Source organism: Oryzias latipes, chromosome 13 (assembly GCF_053564925.1).
Source record: "Oryzias latipes strain Hd-rR chromosome 13, Olatipes_Hd-rR_3.1".
In the NCBI taxonomy this organism is placed as follows: domain Eukaryota; kingdom Metazoa; phylum Chordata; class Actinopteri; order Beloniformes; family Adrianichthyidae; genus Oryzias; species Oryzias latipes.
This window is the reverse complement of record NC_136249.1, coordinates 2,009,918-2,037,650: the sequence shown is the minus strand read 5'-3', so window position 1 is coordinate 2,037,650 and position 27,733 is coordinate 2,009,918. Positions and strand designations below refer to the sequence as shown.

Sequence of the window (27,733 nt, the reverse complement as noted above, 5' to 3'; positions counted from 1 at the left end):
TGACTTTGACCTGCATCTATCCCAGCTGGTTCAGCGCGCTTCAGGCCGTCTCTCTGCGCGGGGACACACGCACACTTTTTTTACCGAACAGGATTTGTGAAAACATATTTAATGATTATGTTGCACATTACACAAAAGAGGAATGCATGAAAAGATGAGACTGGAGGAGGGACATGAATCTCTTTAATAATATCAATAAAAATACGTGTTTTTTTTCTGCGGGACGGGAGACGATACAAAATCAATGCATCTCTATTACTGTGCGGGACTAAATTCTATGAGTTTTGCGGGTGCGGGCGGGAGTGGACATACATATTGCGGGTGCGGGCGGGAGTGTAACGCATACGTTGCGGGAGCGGGCGGGATTGGTCAGAAATTTGGCGGGTGCGGGCGGGAGCGGGATGAAGAAAATAGTCCCGCGCAGGGCTCTAACACAGTCTGTAATTTGGTGTGAAAGTAGTTTGAACTAGAGATGATTGTTAGACTAAAGAAGACTCCCAATTACCTGTGTGTTATTCAGCCAGCCACTGGTGAATTGCGCCCCCCTCACGCATTTTTGGACCTGTTATTTTCCAAAGAGTACTGCATAGAGGTCAGGGGCCAATTTTCCGTGTTGTGAAGCAGAGGGCGTCATTTAAGACTTACAAGGAAACCTTCCAATAACGAGAATGGAGGTTATCCACTATTTATATTACAGAAAGGAAATACTTAATGATTTTTTCCCCTAGTCTGTGCCGCCCCTGACAAATGCTGCCCTGGGCGACAGCCCATGTTGCCTATATCTAAAACCACCATTGCTCACAGCTAATTATAATTCCTATTTTGTGCCCAAATTTGGCATTACAAGAAATTTGAATTTTTGAAATATTATAAACAAAAACCTGTTCCTCTGGTTTTCAATTCTTAGTCAACAAATTCAGATCCATTAAACGTAGATTTAATGATTTCAGTAAAAAAGACGTAGAGCTGGGTGACAGTTACTCTCATTGAGAAAAGTCCAACTGTCAGTGTCTCTCGAAAAACGACCTGTCATGTAGGATTTGCCTGACAGTAAGTTGTAGGTGTGGTGATTTGGTCCCTGTTACCTACATGTCTTTCCATCCCACAGAGATGAATCGCCATCACTATTCACTCTATGTCCATAACTGTCGCCTGGTATTCCTGCTGAGGAGAGACTTCATCCAGGCGGACGCCTTCAGACCGGCAGAGTTCCACTGGAAACTGGAGCAGGTAAGTGGCTCCTGTAAAAGTGCAAACAATTGAGGCCACAGCTTGTTTATCCTCAGTTAGCCTTGGTTAACATGGTAAGAAGTTGTGCTTATCTATGGCAGCTTTTGCTATGCTCAGGTTTTCAATTTATTACTATTTGTATCTTTAGGTTAACTGTTAGGCATGCAATGAAAAACTTTGTCGACATTTTCTAAAACCCTGACTCCTACACAGGTGACATTTCCCAGGTGGAAATTGGTAAAAAGTACAAGTATTTGATGAGCCACAGAAGTCAGCTTTCGCATTACATACTGCAATAGCCTCAGCTACAGTAAGAATAACTGGAATGCCCCCACTTTTGAGTTATTGTCATAAAATGAGCTTTTAATCAACAACAACAATGTAAAAACATCCTTACAAGCAAAGACTCAATGCTTAGGCTTTATCTAAAGACTTTTGCATACCTAATACTGCAGGAAAAATGTCAGCGAAAATATTGCGTTTAATTAAACAATCTGTAGAAAAGAAAAGTTATCAAATTTTACCTAAGGTCGCACTCCAATCATATTTTGATCTATTTTCTAAGTGTCCCTGTGGTCTTTTGATTATGATTATGCCGTTTTAAGGCAAAGTTGAAAATAAGTTGGTTTTTTAAGAAAAGTTTCTGCAGGAGTTCATCAGAAATTCACCTCTGAGTTTCGGGTGGGACCGTATTAAGCCTGCAATCATTTCCCATCAACCTTTTGTTAACACCCTCTTCTGGGAACTATCCAGCTGTGCAGGTTTGATTCTGATACCCGCTTAGACGAGGAAAGAAAAACATATACGTTCATGGATCTAAAGTTGTGAGGATAAAAATCTGTACATTTTCTTAAACAAAATCATGAAGCATTGACATTGTAAAAGTTTGTGTGAGGATTGGGAAGGTATATTTTATCTCACAGGGACATGTAGATTTCATGTTAATTTGGCAAAATGTTTTATTTTTCTCTTCTGACTTAGCTAGTGAAAGAGGGGGTCGAGAGCTGCATCCATTATTTAACAAAACGTGAATGCTAACAAAACGGGAACGCTATAGCAAAGAACAAAGAAGGGTTGTGTCTTTGTTGGCGTGTGTTTGGTAAATGTGTGTAGAAACGGCTGTGAGTTGATCAAGGGGGTTATGTAGAAGTTAGAAAAGTTATTATTAGTATTAAGTTAGATTGGTGACTTTACCAAACCCCACCCTCACACAAGGACACAAAACAATACAATAATTTTTTTAAATGTAATTTCAAATTCATTCTTTTTTAGGAATATTTCAAACCTCAAGCTTCAGTTATCAAGAGATTTTCAATTTATTTTACGAAAAACCAGTGAACAATGACGTTATTATAAATAATGGGTGAACAGCAAACAGTTTCACTAAGATTCATTGAATATTGCAGTTTTGGTGGCTGTATTTGTGTTTTGAAGTGTCCTTAAGCAAGGCATTGAAGCCCACATTGCTCTTGGTGGTCTGCATAGCATTTCTGACTGGGACTGCGAAAGCATGAAAGTGGTGTATTATTACATGACGCTTCTCTACCATTCACTACTGACGTTGGCTGTCATGTAAATTCAAACAGATAATGTCAGAATATTGTCTAAAGAAATATAAAACACATTCAAACTGCTAAGTCTTTTCAGATATTGGAATAAAAAAGCATCTTGTGGAATAATCAAGAATCTTATAAGAATTTCTACAATAGTTTTAACCCTTTAACACCGGAGCCTTAACTTAACTACTGTAACTCTTCAACTATGTCTAATTATCTAAAGTTGATACATCTTTGTATGAATGTATAACTGCTGATTGTATTGTTTTGTGCATTATTCTTGCTTTGATTGATTGAAATAAACCATCTCAAATCAAATCAAATTTTACACAAATATGGTAATGTTTTATAGTAGAGAAGTGCTTACACAATCAAAGTAAATCAGCTCCGCCACTATGCAAAGCCTAGCTATCGTGAAGTGTCACATAACAGGGTTGATTGCATAAATGGTCAAAGAGTTGCAGCAGTTCAAAGAGAGTGTGTTCTTTAAGGGTCGCCAGCAACGTCTCCGGTGTTAAAAGGTTAACCACAAGCAACCATAAAAATCTGTCAGAAGCACAAAAAAAGCTGTAGAAATGCCTCATGTTGGGTCAGGTTAAACCTTTTCCAGAATGTTCAATTTTATCAATCTTATTTTTCCAGGTGAATTGCCTAAATATATGTTAATAAACAAGTCAAGCTCACTCTCACTGTGTCTCACTGTGTCAAGAACTCTCACTGTGTAAAAAACTCAAAATAAGTGTTGTCTTAAATCAACCACATGTTTTTACTCCACAAGACTCTTTTAGTGAAATAAATGCCTTCTTTGGACAAGAAAATTGAGATTTTTCCTTTCAGTTCTATAAATGAAAATGCAATTTCACTGAAAAATATCAAGACTGAACCAAACCAAGGTGTTAAGTTCTACAGCTTCATCCAAGGAAAGCAGATTGACAGCTTCTGATTCACGAGTTGAAACCATGTTAATGTATACGGATCTGTTGTTTCATATGAGAAAAAACATTGACATTTTCAGAAAAGACATGCACATTTACAAGAGTTAAAATTAGACATCATTATTGATTTCATATACTATGTCAAGTCAAGTCATCATACACAATCCTCACAAGTATGTTAAAATATTCATGATTCTCAAAGAAAAAAGAAAAAGAAAAAAAAAACTTCAAAAAATGATTGGTTTAGCTGTTTTCAAACTGAATTCTTAGGGAAAAAATAATTCAACTGCTGTAGCTTGTGCAAGATTTGAAAAGCGAGAGGCTTGGAAATGTCAAAATGCAAGGATCTTTAAATTATAGTATATCACTGATGACTAGTAATGAGGAGTGGGAAGTACAGATGGAAGCAGAACAGATATTTTCCGTCCAGGAATGAACAAAACTAAAGTCCTGTGGCGCCAGTCTGGAAGATATTGAGAAAATTATAAACAGCCTCACTGTACATTAAGCATTAGTCACAGGCGTTGACCATATGTTTGTTTGTTTGTTTGTTTGTTTGTTTATTTATTTATTTATTTATTTATTCTTTTACAGTTACATAGTCATATTTCATTGTACGTGGGAGCCATGGGTCATGTGGTTTAATGGAGGGGAGTGGGAAGGGTGAAGGGTGGGTTGGGGTTTTTATTGTAATGTTGTGTGTTTACTGTTTTTAGTGTTAAAGCGCTTCGAGCTGCACAAAGTGCATGAGAAGCGCTATTTTATAAATAAAGTTTGATTTGATTTGATTTGATATGAGTGCTGCAGGTTTTTGGGTTGTCTAGAGGGATTTGGAGGGGACCCATGGTGGGCTGTATTGTAATTCATGCAAGGAGCCCACACTTATCACATGACCAGCACTTACTGGTTCGTTGTGCTTTACGCAGGATTTAGGGGCATGATAAAAGAAAAGAAAACTTCCCCCTTCCTCCTTACTTCTTCCTTGCATTCTTTATAGGAATTTTCTACAACTTCTCGCTCTAGGCATGTCCAGAGAAAGAAAAGTGCATGAACATTTGTGTGCTACGGACTCACCAAGCGATCTACGACCTTGCTGTTTCATGCAGGTCACTTGCATGCCTCGTGCAGGTTAGCCCATTTTTGCCCGTAGCCTGTCCATATCAAGCCATAATGCAATTCAGTCTAAGGCTTTAATCACAGGAAATGCTCTTTATGGGTCTCTGCATAGTGTTTTTCTACAGTAAATGTTGATGGGTGTAAAATTGGGAGTAGCTGCCTGCAAAGGAGTCATTATAAAATTTAGCTAATAAGTCAAATATCTGCGACTGGGGTGCGAAGCAGAAACTATCTCAAGCCCGTCATTGGTTATCTTTTAACAGACTCTGGGCTTTCTGGGAGCCAGTCTGAGACCAAGCTAGATACTTATGAAGCTAACTTACATGCAGTTATTGTCAAGAGGAACCTCATGAAAGTCCAAACGGGGCCAAATGTCTAGTCAAAAATGTTAAAAAAAAAAATAGGTGGGAATCTCAAGGCAGGGTTTCACCCCAGTGACCCTACGGGAGCTTGCTAAAGGTTTTTAATGACGAATCCACAGTTACTGCACTCATAAAATCCCCTGAGGAGGACAAAAAGACCAAAACTGTTTTGACCCTGCACGTATGGTGGACACTTGCCATCATTGAAAACAATCAAGAGTATTCGTCTCACCTGTGATGCGCTGCATCCCCTACTGCAGCCTCAGTTGTCTACTCGTTCCAATGATCTTCACGTCTCGTCAAGTTCATGTTTCAGACCCAGCTATTTCTACAACCATGGCTCTGTCTAGCCCTTAGTTACTTTTACCATTAATTAATTCATCGTTGGTCTCTTAAATATTCCTTGATTTGTCATCTTCATCAACATGTATTTGCGGCCGACTAAGTTTCGATCCTCCACCAAGCTCCTGCGAATTCCCCTGTCGATCTCTCCAGTTTACATGATCAGTCAAGTCATCGTGAGTTCCCACACTGTCCTCTCAGTATCAAACTCTGTTTGTGGGACTGCAGCTCAAACGGACTTCCTACTTCCTGTTTTGATTCCTTGGCTGTATTCCCTAAAAGCTTTCCCCCACTGCTACCTTCATAAAATAAAAGATTTAACTCTCACCATATAAATTCATCAATACATCTTTATTAGCCACCTGCCTAGTGCTGAGTTGTTTCTGGGTTTGTCCATTTTCTTAGCGTTCGGGTGCTACATGTGGCCACCTTTTTGTTTGTAGCAACAAAAGTGAATGAGACGATGCCACAACTGACCAAAAAACAGTTTTTGTTTACAAATTGCTCTTTGTTAATTCATTTTTATCAAAACTCTTATTTGCTAACCAGTGATATGGTATACTGGGAGCAGAGCTCAGAGGGTTTTTGAGTATTTTTAAGGAAATAATGTAAATAGCTAATGAGTGTTGGAGTCATTTTTTTATTAGTGATTCTCTGTGTTTCATTCATTATTTACACCCTGCTCATATTTAGACAGTACTGTTTTCTGTAGAAAATGTTCTCAGAAGTATTACTTTGGTCATAAACTTTCAGAATAAGTATGTTTTAACTCCAAAAATGCTTGAGTTTTTATAACAGACCCAAGAAAAAATTAGTAACCCGTGCAGTGTTCAGTTTTTCTGTCTAAGCTGTGTGTTTTATTTAATTAGGATGTTTTTTCCTAGTTGTTGAAGAGCTTTCTGTGTAAAACACTTGTGCTCTGTTTTTCATTTATTTAGAACAATAGAGTTCCTATGTCCAAGAAGATACCCAACCTGTTTATTATATCAGCCATTGATTATCTCTGTGAGTGTTGTTACTCTGAGGGAAGAAAATCCATGTTGGTGTTTAAAAGGAAGATTTTAAGAAAGGAAAATTTTTTGCACTCAAAAACCAGAAAGCATATGAGCTGAAACAGGAGTATTTTTTACTATCATGTTTCATTGACATCACTGAAAACAGAATAACTGTGAACCTTTTTGGTCAACCGTCTTCCTCATAATGTCATTGGAAACAGCTTTGTTACTACATTTTTTTGAAGTAAATCCTTTGGAAAACTGAAAATAACCTTTTAGATTTAGCTCTGCGATTTGAAGGCATAACGAACATTTGACTTGGTGATAGGTGATATCACACTTTTAAGATACTATACTGATTACTTTTTGCATTAAATATTCTACACTTATCGATACTGATTACTGGTAATTTCTGATTGGGGGGTCATTTGTTTTCCTAAACAAATTATTTATCTTAAAAACAAACACCATAACAACTGGCCAGGTAACAACTTTAACCCTTGTGCTATCTTAGATGACCCCACCCTTACATTAACGTGTTCTCCCTACCATGACAAAGGTGGATAAAGGTGGAAAGATTTCATGTAATCCATGGACACCAGTGAAGATCACAAATCATTGAAGAAAAAAGGTTCAGAGCACTGTCTAGTGGGTCTAGATGACCCAACTCCCAATGCTAAAGTACCTACAATAGCACAAGGGTTAATGCGCAAGTTAAAAAATACTAAACTGTTCTTTCTAAACCCACCAACTCGTGCCGTGCTGTGTTGTTGTTAAGGGTAACTGTATCTCATATATAAGCTGCTTTTACCCAAACAAGTTCATAGTGCTTTTATTTTGGTAACTTAAAATAGATAAAGGGAACAGTCATCATTATCTGATTTCCAAAAAAACTATATTTCACTATTAAAGAAAAAAATTGAATGACTGTACCTTAACCAATAAGGTTCTGAAAGTAGTTAATAAAGTGCTGTTTATTTTCAACATTCTTAATGTAGCTTCGAAGTTACAAGCAACAAGAGACAGCCATGCATATCTTTCACTGAGACATAACTGAGATAGGGATTTGAAGTAAGGATATCAAATTGAGACATATTTGAGCGCGACGTAATATGTCTCATTTTTCTCTTACCTGAGATCTGGATAAGATACAGCTGTGAGAGAATTTTGAGATCTTACACAGTGCTCACTCTGAGACTTATTTCTCAGCAGAAATTTTTGAGAAGAATGAGAAAAGCAGTTTAGTCTCAAAAAGTTTTCATTTATGTCTAGGAGACGTAAATGAAAATGAAATGAAAATTAAAACACTAATTTTTCCAGAATCATTAAAGTGTGATGATGAGGCAGCATGACAGGATGAAGGAGAGGCTTTAATGTGGCTAAGATGCTTTATTTACTGACAGTCTGCTCTGCAGCTGCAGCTCCGTTTTCTTGCACGCGGAAGTAAGCTAGTAACGCTCATCGCCACGACGATGGCCTTTTTTCAGAGCATTGGAAACATCACTCTGATCCACCAGGTCGCTAAACTACAATCTATTGCTGGGAGCTCCAACGGCATTTTGGCTCCGTGCATTAGTCCTTGTGCAGATGCAGAGCTTCACTCATTCTTATATGAGCTTCTAGTGAGAACCACAATCCGTATTTTTATATGTTACTAACAGCAACATGACACAGAGTTTCTGTTTGGTACCTATTCTAAGTAAAAACTAAGTAGTTCATGTCTCGTAACAAAGAAAAAAAGCTGCCTCTGGCTGAGGTCTTCCTGTAGTGTTGTGGTGTAGAGCTGCTCAAAGAGGCTCCATGTACTCTGCTGCCAACTAGTGGTTGGAGGTTCAAGTGGAAAACAAGAGTCAGACGCTGAAGGACGCTCATCTGTCATCCTGACAGAATTTTGAATCCATACATGTATCGCCAAATGAACTATGTATATCACAGAATCAATTTTTTCTAACACCCCTAGTATTTTCCAAGATCGGTTGTCGATTTGTCTCATTTTAAAACAAATTTTTTAATGGTAGAAGTCGATTTGACTAACAACTTGCCTCAGTCAGATCAATCTGGTTGGATGGTAGAATAGAAATCAATTAATCAATTAGATCGATTAATCTTTTACCCCCTTAACATAATCACTTGATTGACACACAGAACGGTCAATCGTAAATCCTCTGATAGATACGTCACTGCACATGCTTGTTTCAATTCACTGAGGGCAAATCCTGTCTGTCATCAGAAAGTCGCTACCTGCACATCAAGTCCCCGTTAGATGACCACTCTGGCTCACTGGGATGTTTATTGAGGCCCGGATCGCCTCACGTGCCTCCGCAGTTCCTGCCCGATGGATCCGAGCTCACTGAGGCAGCAGTAACATCCGGTTCTTGACCACTGCACACGGAGCTAGCCGCGCTTTAGAAATGCCATTGTCCTCCCATTGCACGGTTTACAGCAGGAAATACGATAGTCACTGCTTTCTGATTTTGTAATAAAACACCTCATCTGTTAATACTAAAGTATCTGCTCACAAATATTTGTGTACTCTTACTGTTTAGTTTTTGAATTATCAGTACATATATGTACGTATATATATATACGTATATATATATATATATATATATATATATATATATATATATATATATATATATATATATATATATATATATATATATATATATATATATATATACGTATATATATATACACGGCTGGGTAGCTTAGTTTTAAGGTGAAGGACTGTCATGCAGGAAACCTAGGTTCGATTCCCAGGGGTAGAATGAGCAATTAGAAATTAAAATAGAAATGGGGCAATTACCATAACAATGGTGAGCAATTAACATCATTCTTCAGGTCCTTGGGCCTACCTCACAACAATAGAGACAATGAACCACATGTCATGCCGGCTCAGACGTCGCCCAACCAAACAAGGTTTGCGTCTGGTGCTGGGGGAACAGATGGAAATGTACTAGATGTGAGAACAATGTTCTGTTAGAATGCTACTACTCAAGTAATTCCACCCAGAGGGGTTACATGCACGAATGTGGAATGAATGGATGCTTCCAACAATCAAGGCTAACTGCCAAACAACTGGTCGCCCAATGCTTTAACATCCACAAACGGCAACTCCTATCACAACTTGAGATTGAAGCGATTCAACAAGGGAGAGCCAGAACAGAGGGTCAGAGAGAACACTTTACCACACTCCCACTCTGAGCTTGGGTACACAGACCCAACAACTACAGATATGCTGAGTGAGGCAGCAATTGACCTGAAAGCCAAGATCATGTCTAGAATGAAGCTACAACGCCAGCTACAACGGTTAAGTGATGTACCGCCTGAAAGTCTACTGGAAACTGTGAATGAAGCATTGAGGGCAATTCCTACCACAACCATCACAGAAACCAATGAACTGGTTTACACTTCAGCAGCAGTGATCCTTGAGATGCTTGGCTATAAGAGAAACCATGGAAGAATACAACAGCCACCATGGAAGCAACGGTTAGAGGCCAAAATCAAGGCAACTCGGAAGGATGTGAGTAAGCTGACAGAGGCTCAAAGAGGTACAATGAGAAAGCAAGTACCTAAGAGATACAGCCAGATGTCCATACCTGAATCACTGGAAACTGCCAAACAAAGGCTCTTAGCCTTGAGCAGCCGCCTAAAGAGGTACACAAGAGACAACGAAGCCAGACGGATAAACAGGCTGTTTGCAACTCAGCCTGAGAAGCCAGCTCAATGGCAAAAATAAGACCCAGGCAATAAAATACGCACTGCCAGTTATCAGATACCCTGCAGGAATAATAAGATGGCCAAAGGAAGAGATACAGACCACGGATGTTAAGACAAGAAAGCTCCTCACCATGCATGGAGGGTTTCATCCCAAATCCAGCACCATCAGACCGTGTGCTAGCCGCAAGGAAGGAGGCCGAGGACTAGTGAGCGTAGAAGCCACCATCCAGGATGAAACATCCAAGATGCATACATGGAGCGCCACAATCAAGTGGCTGGAATCATATACAGGAATGAACTGGAAACCCCAAGGTCAAAATGGGAAACACCTCCGAAGGTGGTATAGAATGAGAGGGCAACGATCCTGTGGGACTTCCAGATCCAGACTGATAGGATGGTAATGACGAACCAACCAGACATTGTAGTGGTTGATAAAGAACAGAGGAAAGCCGTTGTGGTGGATGTGGCAGTGCCAAGCGATGGAAACATCAGGAAGAAGGAACATGAGAAACTGGAGAAATACCAGGAACTCAGAGAAGAACTGGAGAAAGCCTGGAAAGTGAAGGTGACAGTGGTGCCTGTGGTAATTGGAGCACTCGGGGCAGTAACACCCCCAAGCTGGAGGAGTGGCTACAACAGATACCTGGAAAGACCTCAGTCCAGAATAGAACAGTTCTAGGAACAGCTAAGATACTGCTGGACCCTCAAGCTCCCAGGCCTCTTGTAGAGGACCCCAGCTTGGAGGAGAAACCACCCGCGGAGGGTGAGTTTTTTTATATATATATATAGATATATATATATCAATATATATATATATATAGATAGATATATATATATATATATAGATAAATAGGAAGATTTTTAAGACATTCTCATCTCACATGCCAAAAAAGTGTGTGCAGCCCTGGTCTAGAATGTGGAAATTGAGTTCTACTATTTAAGATGCAATTACACCAGGAATTACTTAAACTCAGTACATTTTATTGAATATATTAAATCAAAAATTCTGTGTCACCGGTGGTCAAGCAGAAAAAAAATAATTCAAATTCAAAGTTGGGAATGTCCAAGATTTTAAAATCCCAATTTCTAAATTTCCAGTTTGGAGGTGTTAAATCAAGTGAGCTTTTACTCCTAAAATACTTTCTATAGAAACTTTGAAGCTGTGCTTAATACAGAGAATAAAACTGAAGCTGTTGTATCACAATCTGACAGGTTACAGGAATTTTAGTAAGAAAGGGGAAAACCATTGACAGGTCACCTTAAGCCTGTCAGCTAGACAAAAAAAAACAACTGGGATAATTGAGATCTAAATGATGTTTGCAGCTGGAGTCCAAATTGAACGTGGAAAGAACATCATTACAGAAAGCTCCCTTCTTATAAAACAGAAGAAGAAACAAGCAAATGCTTGAGGGGTTCACACTGATTTCATATGTGGACAGCAGTGGGAAATATGAAATTGAATCAGAGACAATATTGTATGAGGTGCCGTGTAGGACATTATTCAGAATTAGCATTCACATACACATGTGAAATCTCTCACACACACTAGTGAAATGCTTGTATACATACAACTGAAAATGTATTCATTCACATACACATGTGAAATCTCTCACATACACATGTGAAATCTCTCACATACACATGTGAAATGCTCTCACACACACTACTGAAAATGCTCTCACATACACATGTGAAATGCTCTCACACACACTACTGAAAATGCTCTCACACACACTACTGAAAATGCTCTCACACACACTACTGAAAATGCTCTCACACACACTACTGAAAATGCTCTCACATACACATGTGAAAATGCTCTCACATACACATGTGAAATGCTCTCACACACACTACTGAAAATGCTCTCACACACACTACTGAAAATGCTCTCACACACACTACTGAAAATGCTCTCACACACACTACTGAAAATGCTCTCACACACACTACTGAAAATGCTCTCACACACAATACTGAAAATGCTCTCACATACACATGTGAAAATGCTCTCACATACACATGTGAAAATGCTCTCACACACACTATCCAAAATCCTCTCACATACACATGTGAAAATTTCAATAAAAACGGAAGGCATTTCAGTAGAAACAACGTTTTTTTTTTTTACTTTATTGTTAGAAACGAAGTTGCTCGACTGAAGGCATTTCAGTGGAAATGAACCTGTGTCCGAATTCCTGCCCTGATCCCTAACTACTAAAACCCTATATAGTGCAGAACTATATAGTTCTATATAGTTCTCTGAATTTAAAAGCAATTCAGACACCCGTGCTCAGTACTTTTTTCTTTTGGGTGTTGTTCATAACGCGCTTGACACGGAAACAAAGTGGCGCATTACCGCCACCACCTGGTCTGGAGGCGAACTACTCCTATTTAACGCGGAGAATGACACTTATTTGTCAGAGTAAAAACATAATAAATATGAACATTTTACAGAGACTATTTATGAATCTGCTGTGTTCTGATCATGGAAAACGTGACTGATTTATAAATAATTAAATTACAAACACTTTGGTGTTGATTTAATGTATTTGTTCATAAATAAACCCCCAAGTTATTTTTTCATGCCAATATTTATTTTGTTTTTGTGCCGCTGAACGATTAACGGGCTCTTGCAAGGAGGCATTTTTTTCTGTAGTTTTCTTACACCTTACTGAAAATGGCTTTGAAAATGAATCTGTCCGTGTTCCTGGCAATAATTCAACCGTTTTTCGTGAGATCAAACTGAAAACGAGCAGATATGCAGCATCACAGGACGGCAAGGACAAGCAGACATCTCAGAAGATTTCCTCTGGATGCCCTGACCAGACAGAATAACTTGTGAGTTAAACTTAAAGCTTTTTTTTTAGTTAAACCTAAACTTTAACTTAAACTTTGTTACTAATCATGCTCAAGGTTACACAGTCTGCTGGGTAAGAGTTTAACATTCTTTTTCAAGTGAGTTGTGTAGTCCAATTACATGAAACACTTGTGAGTTCAAAGTTTAGAATTTTTTATTCAGAGTCAAACCATATCACTTGTTTTAAACAAAAACAAAACAAAAACTTTCATTTTTAAAAGTTTAAATGAAAATCCAAAAACCCAGCCAAATAAAAACCACGAGATTTTCCAGAATTAATAAATACTTCATAATCTAAAATGTAAGACATCAAAATAAATAGAAACATTAAAAAAATGTGATTTAATTTCCTCAATGAAATAATTAATGTTGCATTTTCCAGGGTCTTCCACGTCTCTACTGCTTTACCAACACAAAGGTGTCTGTCCTGGCCCTTTACGCTGACGGTCAGTCCGACACAAGACTGGATTTTCGGTTGACCCGCAGGACCATCGAGCATCTGGGTCGATGGTCCTGAAGCATCAGCTTCGGGTTCCTCACACTCTGGGGGGTCACAGGAGACTGACGTCCTGGTGTTTCTTTTCTGGCTGGCGTGTCGCACATCTTACAGTGTGGTAGCCAGAGTCTTTGACATGACACGGTCCACCGTGAGCGATGTTGTCCACAGGACGGCAGACCGCATCCTCCAGCTGATGAGCAGGGTCACCCAGCTTCCCAGTGGGAATGAACTACCATAAGTCGCCTCTGGATTTTAGCAGCTCGCTTGGTCTTTCTCCTTCCAAAGGGTCACAAGGAGCATTGATGGCTGCCACATAAGAATAAAGGCCCTAAAAGATAATGCAGCTTGTTATTTTAACAGGAAGCTTTTTTATTCCATTAAAATGCATGCTGTATGTGACTCTAATGCCAAATTTATAGATATTTTTGTTGAGAATCCAGGATCAATCCATGATTCACAGGTTCTACGTAAAAGCCCAATTTATGTAAATCAAACAAACCCACCTGAAGGATCCTTTTGGGTGATGGTGGGTATCCCTGCATTGCACATCCCATCATGCTGCTGACACCCTACAGGGAACCCATGAGGAATGCCATTGAGGCAGTTACAACCAGAACCACTCCAGAACACGCTCTGTTGTGAAGAGAGCATTTGGCATGATAAAGATGAGGAGGAGAGCAATATTTCTGAGGGCACTGGAAGTAAAACCAACCTTTGCAATGAAAATCATTGCCTGCAGTTCAATTCTGCACATTCTGTGCATCAGCAAAGGCGACTGCTTAGCCACAGATGTTGAGCCACAGCAGGACAACACCAGGAACATGCAGGACGAGCAGAGTCACGTCTGTCTGCAAGGACAAATCTTTGCTTTCCTTTCAGCTCCAACTGTGACACACATGACTCTAGAAGACCAGGATTATTGTTAACATGTATAAAAATAAATATTAACATATAAAACGAAATTCTAAATATGTACATCTGATATTTATATGAAAATCCTTTTAAGATTGTTAAAAATAGCTCAGATTTAAATAATACATGTAAATTATTCATTTTTGTTCATACATTTATTAAACAAATTGGAAAAACAATGGCTGCATTACATTTTAGAACAATAATTTCAACTCAAGTAAACTTAACAGACTCTCCTGTCGCTGTTCCTCCCTTCTAACCCTTTCCTCCTCTCTCTTCTGGGTCTTTAACATAAACCTTTAACCCAGTTCGACAACGATTAACCGTTTATTAAAATGAAGTCAAATCTGATATGTCTCTACGGTAGAGACATATCAGATTTACCCATCTGGCACGAGCTAGCTTGAAAACAAACAGGCTATCTTTCTCCATCCGCAAATGGATCGGATTTTCCTCATCCTCGTCTGTCCCTACATATATGAACACATTTAAAACATGTGTTAATAACTTGTGACTACGGTTAGAAGTCACTGCTTTTTGATGTAATATCTAGCGTTTGTTTTTAGCCTTCGGCGCTAATTCGCGTTAGCGTTAGCTTTAGCATTACTGAAATTGATGAGCTTCAAAACAATCTAGGTTGTTGATTGAGGAATATAACATATTAAACACATCATCCTAAGTATTTACAAATATATTTTACAACAGATACTGGATATTTTTTAATATACTTACACGTTTCGGTGGTTTTCCTTGCGCAACCGGCTGCCATTTTCGAATGATTCAGACGAATGATTATCTCGCGATAATCAGCCAACTTCCGTTTCTACTGAAATGCCTTCCGTTTCTGTCGAAAATTTCAGTAGTGTGTGTGAGAGCATTTTCACATGTGTATGTGAGAGGATTTTCACATGTGTATGTGAGAGGATTTTCACATGTGTATGTGAGAGGATTTTCACATGTGTATGTGAGAGGATTTCAGTAGTGTGTGTGAGAGGATTTCAGTAGTGTGTGTGAGAGGATTTCAGTAGTGTGTGTGAGAGGATTTCAGTAGTGTGTGTGAGAGGATTTCAGTAGTGTGTGTGAGAGGATTTCAGTAGTGTGTGTGAGAGCATTTCACATGTGTATGTGAGAGCATTTTCAGTAGTGTGTGTGAGAGCATTTCACATGTGTATGTGAGAGCATTTTCAGTAGTGTGTGTGAGAGCATTTCACATGTGTATGTGAGAGATTTCACATGTGTATGTGAGAGATTTCACATGTGTATGTGAATGAATACATTTTCAGTTGTATGTATACAAGCATTTCACTAGTGTGTGTGAGAGATTTCACATGTGTATGTGAATGCTAATTCTGAATAATGTCCTACACGGCACCTCATAATATTGTATCGTATCAATCCATTCCTGCAGCAAAGGGGGAAATGTTTGCACTCCAGTTGGGATTTTATTATTTTTTTCTGTGATTATTTTTTTTTTCATGAACCAGAAGGTGCAGATGACTAAGACTCCTGTCCTCAGGGCGCTTTTCAACTGAACGTTTGCAATAACAGGAAAAAGGCGTAGAATGCCTAAACAGTGTGATCACAGAATCTGTTGGTGGCACTCATCAGGGATAAGCAAAGATTTCACCAAAGCACATTCACCTGCTAGTTTTGTGGCTGCACAGTTAGGCAGTAGCCCGAAGGGTCTCACCCATGGCGCCCAAACTGAATGAAGCTCACCGTCCAAAAAGAAACAACTTACAAGGACATTGTAGAATAATCCTAATTGGTTGGTCAAAATCAACAAAAAAGTGCATATTTACACCACCGTGTCAATAACAGATTTATTTCTTTACTTTTGCAAACAGCTTGGCTTTATTTTCACTGGCCGTTTGCTTGTGTCCAGGCGTGTTGACCAGACTGGATTGTCCTGAGTGCTGTTTGAATGCAGAGCATCTGGTGTTTTGGAAACAGCAGATGTGCTGCTGTTCAGTGTCTTTAAAAAGTCCTTGTTGCTGAATTTCAGCGCGTTTGGGGAGCTCCTGTAAAACAAAAGCAGGTCTAATCTTTCTGTAAACTGAGGCGGTAAGCCATGGACATTAGCGGATCGGATTCAGACAGAAACTGAGAGTCTGTGTCACCACAGCTACATGGATCCTGCAGCAGCTTTCCATCTAACCATCACAAAACCCTTCATGCAGTGCTTTGAGCTTAAAAAACAGCATGCACAGCCGGCTTAAAGTAATATGCAAATGAGGAAAGGTCGTTTTGTTGTGCCAGGCATGATGGGTTTTCTTTTTCAAAGTGATTGTAAGGCCAACATACAAAGTAAAGCTATAAATTAAAACCTGCAACTTCACCTATAAGCAACGGCGCTGATGAAGTCAGGATTTATTTTATTGTTCACAAAAAGGTATGATGTGTTTGTTTAAAACCAAAAACTTCAAATCTAAAAGCTTTTTGAAATTTTCATGTTAAATTTCATTGAAAACTATACTAAAATGGGGGGGCGGTCTGCGCCATTCCTGCCTCGATGTAAACAGCTGGTGTTTACAATGAGGTTCATGTGAGTTTAATGGCCAATCACAGGGACGCTATGGTCCCTAAAGCAGGAGTTGGGACTTTTTTTTTCAGTCTATCAAATCAGCTCCTTCATAAACGAAAGCATGAAGAGTTCTGAAGCCTCATTGTATTGTTGAACTTAAGCTTAGATATGCCCCTTTTTTTCGACTTAATAAGAAAAACAAATCTAGACTTCATAAAAATGACGAGTTTGCTCAACAAAGCAATGCTCTTGTTCATTTTTGTCCTCTGACTTTGTCTCTTGTCCAAGAGGACAAAATCAATGCAACATTTAATGTCCATGTCCCTGATTTGTCTGCACCTGGTTACCCCTTGAAGCACCGACTCCAGCAGCAGCTTGTTCATGACTCTCCCCCAAATCCGTACAGAGCTTTTGTTTCCAGACCCTCTAAAGACTGCAGTTCGTCTGCTTATTTGTGCCTCGAAAGTTTCCACACAGCCCTCTTTAAACAGAATCTTTGGTAATGAACATTGTTCTCTATTGTCTGCTGTGTTGATGCTGCTCCTCTGGACCACCATTAGGTCTGCAATTTTCCCATCATTGTGCAGCTTATTGATCTATATTGATTTTGAAATTTTTCTGACACCGTATTTATGCAGAATTGAAAATTTGACAAATATCATATTTTTGCAGTAATTCACGCTGACTTTGATTATGCCTAATGGACAAAATGAACATTTTGCACTGAGTGACAAATCTAAAAATCTAATGGTTTAATGTTTTAAACATAATGCACACTCAGATTTGATCCGTTTGTGTTACAGTTGTGTTCACATTGTGTGGTCTGTTCTGGACAGAACAGATGTTGAGAATGAAGGAGACAGAGTACCGTGGATGTGTTGCTGTTTTACCTTTTCTACGTGAGGCAGGCGCACTCACCCTCAGCATTTGTCTCCCCATGGGGAGGGGCCACGTTGAATGATAGACGACTACTACTAAAGGGCTTGCTAAATTTAGAGCTCTGCTGCAACAACCTGCACCCAAACACATGCACGCACCCCCATTTTTTAAAGAGTTTCCCTCATTGTCTAGCATCCCTGTAGAGTCTCCTTACACACAGCTTCAGTCCCAGCTCCTGTTTCACCCCTCCACCAAAGTCCCTATGCTCCAACACAACATCCACTCTTCTGTTTGTAATGCCTTAGCACATGCACCCTTACGCCACATTTACAAAGGTCCGTCACGGTGTACGTCTCCCTTGTGTTACGTGGGGAGTCGGCTTCACGAACGCCAGCAAGTTAACATTGCATCTACTGCTTCCCCCGGAGGAGTGGTGTGTCCTGACTCCCCGGGCCAATACGTTATCCAAAACTTAAGCAGTCAGGGTCCTTGCCCTCTCCTCCCTCACTGAGTCCTTGTGAGATGCATGTTTTGTGTCATACATGATGTCATATTTTTGTACTTCAATAGTTAAACTTATATCGTCCATGGCGAGAATGGTCGATGATGTTAACATGCATTGTCATGCTGGCACGTCCCCTTGAGTGTAACATAAGGTTTTATTTTTAAAAACCCGGACCAACTGATACTAAATTGAGGTGTAGACGGACTGGAAATAGAAGTCCAATGTAAAACTTGCGTTGCGGTGCAGAAGGACGGACGTCAGAAACAGACATGACAGAGGCGATGTAAACGTTCTGATTGATTAACGAACGTGCTACTTTTTTGTGTCAACACAAAGCGGTGGAGATGCACAACAGACGGACCAGAGGAAATCCGGCATTACGGGGTTTGACCCGGATGGGAGCTGCAGGTTTTTGGGTTGTCCGGACTTGTAAGGAGTTGCAGACTGGAGGAACTGCATCTTAAAAGGAGCACAAGTGTGTCTTGCAATTGTCTTGTGCAGCCACCTTAAGGGACACCATGAAAATGGAACGTACCATTGTCTCAAAAGTATTTGTAAGAATAATGTAAGTTACACACACTTATGAGGTACAGATGATGCTGTCATACGATGGCCTTTACACAGCAATCCAATCGTTGGGAACGTGCTTGCACTGGCTCCTTACTGACCCCACACAAAATGCAGCATGCACACGGTGTGCACGTGATAAGTAAGTGCTCATAAGATGCCAGTAGAATGTCGACACAAACTAAGCTCTAATTGTCTAATCTCTAACAGCCAGACAAGCAGCACACAAGGAGCACGCCTGTGTCTTACTGTCCCTTAAGTGTTGTGTAGGTGTTTGTTACAACCTGTTGCCAGCAGAATGCCTGTAGAAAGAAATGCATATAAAAACATTTTTGCTCCATGGTAAGGGGGTCCAAACGTTTTGCAAAGAGGGCCAGATTTGGCGAGTTGTAACTGTGTGAGAGCTGGCCATTAAGCCGGCATTCTTGAACAATTTTAATGAAACTAAATGCAAATTAACAGTTTAATGAACATTTTTGTTGCAGTGGCATTTTATACATTTGAATTGAAATGAGTGTGAAGTCCACATTTAACCCACACATTATCCTTGGGGTCAATTTGACCCCAATTCAATGTTTGTCATTCACAAAATAATAGTTTAATTTTTTTGTTTTTACTTCGTATTTCATGACTTTTCCTAATTTGATGGGACAACTGATTAAGAAAAATATTATTATCATGATGATATTTCTTTTCAATGTGCTAAACACATATTGCATACATTGGTGATCCTTTGGGGTCAATTTGACCTCCCTTTCCCTCATATGTTTATATCATATAACATCAGTCAATATGCTTCACTCTGTAAGAGTCATGACTTTGCACCCCAAATAAGAAAAGATTTGGATGAAACATTTTCAAGTTTCACTAACTCTAAAAGTTTAACCTAATGGTGGCGCTACAGCAAAGGTCATCTCATCACCAAAACCAAAAGGGTTCATACTCACTGTGGTCATTAATGTTGTCAGTAAGTTTTTGGAGATTTGTATGAAAACTTTTCTAGATACATTAATTTTAACTTAAAAGTTGGCCTGATGGTGGCGCTAGAGAAAAGGTCAACTCACTGATCTGTTTCATTATCAAGGGGTTATTGATGTATTCAACAAAAAACATTTTATGGTTGACAATTTTATGTAAATCCTTTTCTGGAGGCAAATATCCCTGGGGTCAGATTGACCCCAAGGGTAAAATGTGTCAGTAATATCTGAGGATAATACAAGGGTTAAAGACTAGAGATAAAATAAAGAAAAAGTTTGTCTGGAAAATAAAAATTGGTCGACATTAAATCTCGGTTCATATGAAAAGTTGCTGCTGTAGAGGCAAACCTTGAAAGATTGAAAAAATGGTTCGACTGTCCACCTCTTGATGTCTATGGTATGGACATATACAACTGATGCCTAGCAATGATAAAATGATCAAATGTTACGTTTCATCCCCTATTATTCAGATTATTGATTTTATAGCATGAGCTTGCGGGTCGGGCTGGACTTTGGACATGCAATCCTCTACAGGCTTACCCAGCAGTGTAAAATTTCCTGTGGGCAACCTGCGTGCCTCGCACAGGTTTTCCCACCCACAAACAGCCCATATCCACCCATAAGGGCAGTTGGGACTAAGGCATTAGACTCTGTGTGTTTGGGGGCATAGTCTTTCTTCAGGGTAGGGGTTTTTTGCACTGTGATGTCAAAGCTGTCCTCACCACCCTGGGAACACATACTGTTGCACCTGCGCTGTTGTGCAGGACGATCTGCACCGGTCCATGAGTATAACATTAAGATCTTTAGATCCCTCTGAAGTACAGCTGTCACCAAAGTCTCTAGACTTTCTTTGATTCTCACTCAAACACAGTCACACTAGAAAAGTGGCTTTTTTCCCCGCTGACTGGCAGCCATGTAGATGGCCTTGTTTGTATTCAGGTTAAGGAGCTTATTGACAGCCAGAATCGATAACCACACAGAGATGGGGAGCACAGACAGAGGACAGGGGAAGAAAGAAACAATGAAAAGGAGAGAAAAAAAAGCTAGTTTGTGGTTAGAAACACCCCAGGGGACAAAGATTAAAGAAGAAAAATTGCTGGTTAGAAGGATGGAGGGAACGAAAGAAGTGCCAGAAAGACATATCAGGCTACCAGGACAGAGAGATGTAAATATTTATAACATATTGGGAAAGTAGCTGGAGGGAATAAACAACAGCCATCACTCTGATAAGACTCAAACACAATCTGCTCTGGAGATTTGCTATGAAACACACGCTCACTAAATAGTTTGCAGAGATACAAAGATGAAAAACACGTTAACAAAGAGGCTCTTGTGTATGCACACATGTCCAACTATCTGATCATCTGATTGTTGGAAAAATAAAACCTCAAACAACAGCATATGTTCCATTTGATCCTTTGTGTAGATTAAAAAACAAACAGAAAAAAGAACACTAAACGCTCTCATGCACGTCAAGACTGTCTGATGGTAAAGGAGGAGCAAAAGACATGGTAGAAACTCAACTCAACCAGAGCTTTAGCCTCAGTGTTGACAAGGCTGCCTAGCACTGCTTTGCTATATTTTGCGTCAGTAATGCATTTCATATGAAAAGTGATGCGATGATGCCTTTCAGCCCGGGTCTCCCTTGAAAAAGAAATCATATCTCAATGGGACGTCCTGGTAAAATAAATTTGAATTAAAAAAAAAAGCCAATGTGAAGAGCCGTTTTCTCCGCGTTAGAATGAGTGGATTCACTTTGATTGTGTAAATGGTCGTTGAGATACGGTTTTGGGGTGTTATTTGGGTTAAAAGCTAAACTTAAGCATGATTATAACATTTAAAAACTAATTAATTAACAATAACTAAACATGACATGCCTAGACTGACTCCAAAAATGTATTCCTGCTCTATTTTCCTTGGTGATTGTGAAACTAATACCAGGTGTCTTGTCTTTGTAGAAAAACAGAAAATGATCAAAGAAAGTCAAAATGAGAAAAATAAAGCTAAGATAACATAAGAAAAACGTTTAATTCACTTATCTTTTATTTTTTTGAGATACTTAATTAGGACTATCTCATATTTGCTGGTTTTGGGCTGCATGGTGGAGCAGTGGTTAGCACTCTTGCCTCACGGCTGGGGAGGCCTGGGCCCAATGCTGGGGGGGGTGGGGGGGATGGTTGATTTACCACCGGGGTCAGTCCTCCAGCTGTCCCCGACCCTCTTCCTCATATAACCATTTATTAGGATGAGGGTGATGGGGGTCAGCCAGCGAAGCACATGGGGGGGAGGAGCTTCTTGGCAGTGGCCCCCCTCCCATGGTTGCTGTATGGAACGTGCCCCCCCTCTCGGTTTTAATTGCACTTTAGACATCTAGGACCCTTGGTAGGGGCCAGCAAGCAGTAGATGTCCTCTCATTGCCCCCTCCCCTTTCGCCAATTTTAACCACACCCTTTAGTACACACACCCCCTTTACATCACAAATACACACTCCAACACACACACTCACTAACACACATACATCACACAAGGAAGAGGGACTTCTGATCTTCTGTCCCCCGCCCCATCCCTGGCGGAGGGAACCTCTGTCACGGCAGCCCTGTCCCTGGGGTGCTGGCTTCCTGGGCCCAGCGGCCCTCTCTCCACACAGGGAGAGGGAATCCCTGAGCTCACTGGCAAGACCGGTGGCCGGGGATCATATCACATCTGAGTCAGGGGGTGTCCGTGTCCCGGTGGTGTGGGTTCTGGTCCTGGCCCCTGGGGGCCGGCCTTTTTTATATTTTCCAACTGCGGGTGAGCCTGGTCAGGCCACATTTATAACACCCCTTGGGGACTCATCGCTCCTCTTGGGCGTCCTCCTCCTGGGCAGGGTGGCTGCCTGGGGCTGGGGGTGCCCCTTGTTGGGCACGGTGGGGAGGCTGCTCAACGGGTCTGGCTGGGGCTTGCACTCTCTCCCCCCTGCGCCCCCCTGCTTTCTGGCGTTGGGGGCCGCTTTGGCGGTCCCGCTGGCCCTGCCCGGGGTGGTGGATGTGGTTGCCCGGCAGGCTGTCTTTCTCTATCTGCTGTACTGTGTGGGTGTTTGGGGGGTCCCGGTTGCAGCTGCCCCGTGAAACACCAGTGGGGTACCTCTCCGTGTGGAGTTAGCGTGTTCTCCTGTGCATGCATGGGTTTTCTCCAGCTTCTTCCCACCGTCCAAAAACCTGCTTCATAGGTTCATTGGTTACCCTAAATTGTCCCTAGGTGTGAATGAGAGTGCATGGGTGTGTGATTGTGGCCCTGTGACAGACCAGCGACCTGTCCAGGATGTCCCCTGCCTTCACCCATGATTGGCTGGGATAGGCTCCAGCAGCCCTGGGACAAAACGGCTTAGAAGATGGATGATGAATCATAGTTGCTGGGTTGAAAAATGCATGGACCCTTTGGACATTGCCGTCTACTGCTCAGTATTTTGATTTCGATTCAGGTTGTACTGGAGCTTCATCTTCCAAAAGCATCTCACTCTGACAGCTGTGTTTGCAGTAACACCTTTTAGGTATTTTCAGCAATGATCAAATCATTCAGACCGTCTTTTTTTTTCAGATTCACATTCATGTTGGACTCATTGGATTCATTCCACCTGCTGATCACGTTATTAACCCTTGTGCTATCTTAGATGACCCCCCCCTTCCATTGACGTGTTCTCCCTACCGTGACAAAGGTGGATAAAGGTGGAAAGATTTCATGTAATCCATGGACACCAGTGAAGATCACAAATAATTGAAGAAAAAAGGTTCAGAGCACTGTCTAGTGGGTCTAGATGACCCTACTCCCAATGTTAAAGTGCCTAGGATAGAACAAGGGTTAACACGTCACAGGCCACAGCTGAGTTCCTGATTGGTTGCATCCTCTTTGCCAAAGTGTAGATATTTGAACTCTCATCACGCCAGACTGACGCTCATATTTTGCAGCAGGACCTCTTATTGCGTCTCCACATTGACCTAACATTGAAACTGGGAATTGAAACGACACAGAAATGGCGTTCGCTGTGAACACAGCTCTATAGGCTTCCTACGCAGAGCAACATGGTTGAAAAAATGAAGAAACCGTATGACATGCCTGCATCTCACCTACTTCCCCCTATGCGTGTTGTATAAGTGTTCACTACGCCTGCGTGCCCCATACAGATTTGTCGATTTTTCGTCCACAGACAGCCTGTGTCCACCCATAAGGGCAGTTGTGACTAAAGTATGACACACAGGAAGGATTTAAGAGTTAACATGCTGTAGTTTTTGAGTTTTTTACTCACCAGACAAGCATAATTATTAAAATAGATGAACCCTGGTCTGCTTTCAATGCGATAAGGCAAATGATTCTTTGAAATTTCTGCTTTGCTGTATGTGTTGCTGGGTGTGTAGTCGACTTTAAATACAGTGTACCTCTTACTTTATAAACAAACATTTAAAAAAATATACTAATGAGTAGGCGTCAAACCTGCCTGGTACGACCACAACTCACAGCATGGAAGCTGACAAAATAAAATGCAAAATAACATTTTAATCAGTGTAATCGGGTGATGGCCGCTCTGACACTGTGACCCTCTTACTGGCAAATGACTCATTCCTCATGATCAGCCTTCTCATATCTACATAGGCGTCCTTTTACTTTTGCAAGCACAGTCCCCATCGCAAATGAAATCAGCCATTAGGACTGAAAAGCATTCCATGAGCCACATTCATGCATTTCCATCATTTTTATTTATATCACAACCCACCAACCCAGGATGTTATTGCCTCCCTTTTATGAGAGTAGGAAGTACTGTAGGTCTTCAGTAGGTGGAAAGAGTGCTGGAGAGGCCTCTAAATGGCAGGACGGAGGGGAAATAGCTTTGACTACTGTGTGCATGACAGAGTGTCAGTGAGAATCTGCCTGGAACATAGCTGGGTGTGCATTGATATAATGGTGCACAGGGGTGTGCAGCATGTGTTATCCATGATGAGGACCTTCATGTTTGGAGCTGCATCTTTATGGATTAACTCATTTTTGGAAGTGTGTGAGGACCAAACCAAGTAAAAGTAAAAGTAGATCCTAAGTCGAATTTCATTCAGGGCAAGTATTACTTTGGTTTAGGTATTACAACCCCCTTTGTACCCAGAAAGTATAACATGTGCCTCATTCCAGGCTTATGAAGCAATATCCAACACACCTGGAGTACTTGATATCATTTTAAATGCATTTTTTGTGATTGAGTTTCTTGTTGCTCCAGTTTTAGGACATCAACACATGTCAAAGATTGGTATAGTAAAAAACCGCCGGTAATTTGATAAAACTTAAATATTTATGAGAAGCTTTTAAAGTTTTGATGGTCATTGGCATATTGACAGAAATACAGACCTGGTAATGTGGGGGTGTTTTTAAAAAAATGTCAGGAAGGATGTTTCGGAAAAATGTTGAGCTGAGGACTCGTTCTTTGGTCACGTGACCTAAAAACCATCAGCTAGGCCTACCTTCTATAAGTGGCTGCTCCAACCACTAAATGGAAACCTCCAAACAAAGTTTACCCGTCAACACCGGAGATGTTGCTGGTGAAGCCTCAATAACAAATGCTGTCTGACAGCTAATTTCTTCTGCACGATCAATGTCAATCGGCTCATCCTAACCTGGAAAAAGCAGCTTTTCTTGTCGGCTTTGTTCCATCATGATGCACATTACTAACGTAAAGTGATTCACAATGTCTCATGGCTGCTTTTCTCCGCAACAGAATCCGCTGATTAATTGATTGCATAAGTACCTCAATACTGGTAAGTGTTGCATATCAGCGCCAGGCTGTTTTCCTCCATTTAGGAATATGCTGGAATCATGTTAGCTGCGTTAACGGTTGAAAAGTAACGGTAGTCGAAAGAATGTCAACACTGGAGCTAAAGCTCTGGTGTTAAATGGTTAACATAAAATGGACGACTTTGAAAAGCTCCTTTGCAGAGAAAAGACTCTGTTAAATTCAGGTTTCTCCTGTTTCTTCACTGACAAAACCAGGAGTTGTCATTTGATTTTCACAAATCGGAAACATTTCCAGCAAATCAACATCTTTGATCTAGATTTACAGGCCATTTTAAAGTTTATTAATGTCCCAAAATCAGAAGTTAAAGGAAAATCCGACTCCCCCTTTGACCTCGTGTGGGCCAGTCCGTGAAAGTGTTGTCTTCAATAAATTTGTTATGGACCACTGATGTTTGGCAAAGAAAAAGTAGTCTTAATGACTGCAAGTTAAAGTTGTGCCCATATGTTTATTGGTTCTTTATTCACTTTATGTATTCACGAACATTCAAAAGTCATTGAATTAAGTATGAATGCATTCTTAAAGAATAGATCAAATAACAAACTGAAAGATCGATCTATTCGTTTAGGTTTCTCAACCTTAAGATCTTAATTCTCGACTTCTTATAAAAATTTCCGCCAAAGGCTCTTCCTGACCGAAACCTAACAGACCAGAACTTTGCACTTCCCTATCTGATTTTGGATGCTATTCTAGTTTCATACATATTTCTATAACCCCTTCAAGTTCTATAAACCCATGTTTTGGCATCTTTTTTGTCTTCCCGTGATTAGAAAAACAGAACATTTTAACAACCACAGGGTTTTTTCCAAGAACTTTTAATCATGTTTCCAATTTTAGATTTGTTCTAATCAAAAGTAAGTAATCAGATTTCTTTCATTTTTTTTCTGGTTGCTTCTTATAAAATTCAAGCGATTAAAAAAAAAAAAGAACAGCCCCAGACAGCCTTCTACTTCCAGAGCTTCACAGCTCTCAGCATGTTTTCCTCCACTTTTTCCAAAGCTGATCTCCAAATTTATCCTACATTTGCTTGTTCTGTGTGAACTCATTGCTAGACCGGTCAATACTACTTAAGCATGAGGCGATTTTACAAGTCTTTCCAGACTCATTACTGCTGATCATAAGTCAATACTATTGAGCGTTAGTGAGGCTTCAGTCTGTGTGGAATCTCGGTGGGCCTGCTGTGAGAGCAGAAGGTGTTGAAGGAACCTCCCTGCAAAGCCGTATACAGTATATAAAAAGGGGTTTTGGTTACAAAACATGGAGGCTGCAGCAGTGCACGTCTGAGTGGCACGTGCACGGCTGCATGGGGCTTGTGTCATGAAGTGTGTTGGTGTGAAAGGCAGTGTCAGAGCACTGCTGTCTGCCGTTCATCATGTTAACCTGGACAACGCTCACCGAATCCGTGAGTGTCGCCTCCTCACCCTTTAGCCTTGTTTTTTTCCCCTCATCCAATTTGTCTTACTTTCTCACAAAATAGCACTGCCCAAACTTTCCTGCCCAGACTTTCTGCCTACTCGAATCGATTCAAAGAGGAACCGCTTTGGCGAGGTGAAGCTCCTGCATCTGAACAGCTCAGGTACTGCATGGATTGACAGTTGCTGTCAGAATCTGGAACAGAGATCTATCGTTCACACCCCCCACCCCCCCATGACCTTCACTGCTGTTGGAGAAAGAAGTGAGAAAAATGGGTGACAGAAAGGGGAGACGAGGACAGAGAGGCAGTGGAGTAGGTGGGGTAGGTGGGTGGAGAGCTGGCACGCGGTAAAAGTGTTGGTGATGTTGTCTGACTTGAGACGTTCTCGAGGAGCCGGGTGATGAATGTAAAGTGGTAGCAGGGATGGTGTGATAGTCTTTCACCCCGCGTGTCTCCTTCCACCTGTGAGCTAAAGGTCTGTGACAGCTTTCACCTGGGCTTTGTTTGTCCTGACAGCTCAAACCTGTG

The 27,733-nt window shown here is 40.6% G+C and overlaps 1 protein-coding gene and 1 long non-coding RNA gene across 2 annotated transcripts in view; one reads left to right on the top strand and one right to left on the bottom strand.

Moving 5' to 3' along the window:
• LOC101159373 (calsyntenin-2) overlaps positions 1–27,733 on the top strand; it is a 404,380-nt gene that overhangs the window by 294,599 nt on the left and 82,048 nt on the right. Inside the window, exon 8 of the mRNA XM_011483059.4 lies at positions 1,109–1,230. Within this exon, the coding sequence (XP_011481361.1) occupies positions 1,109–1,230 (122 nt within the window). The remainder of the gene's footprint in view (positions 1–1,108; positions 1,231–27,733) is intronic.
• Positions 13,256–15,396, bottom strand: LOC144981385 (uncharacterized). The gene is made up of 4 exons (XR_013647051.1): positions 15,263–15,396; positions 14,331–14,520; positions 14,122–14,251; positions 13,256–13,946 (listed from the first exon to the last, which is right to left on the bottom strand). It is a non-coding gene; the product is annotated as an uncharacterized LOC144981385 (long non-coding RNA).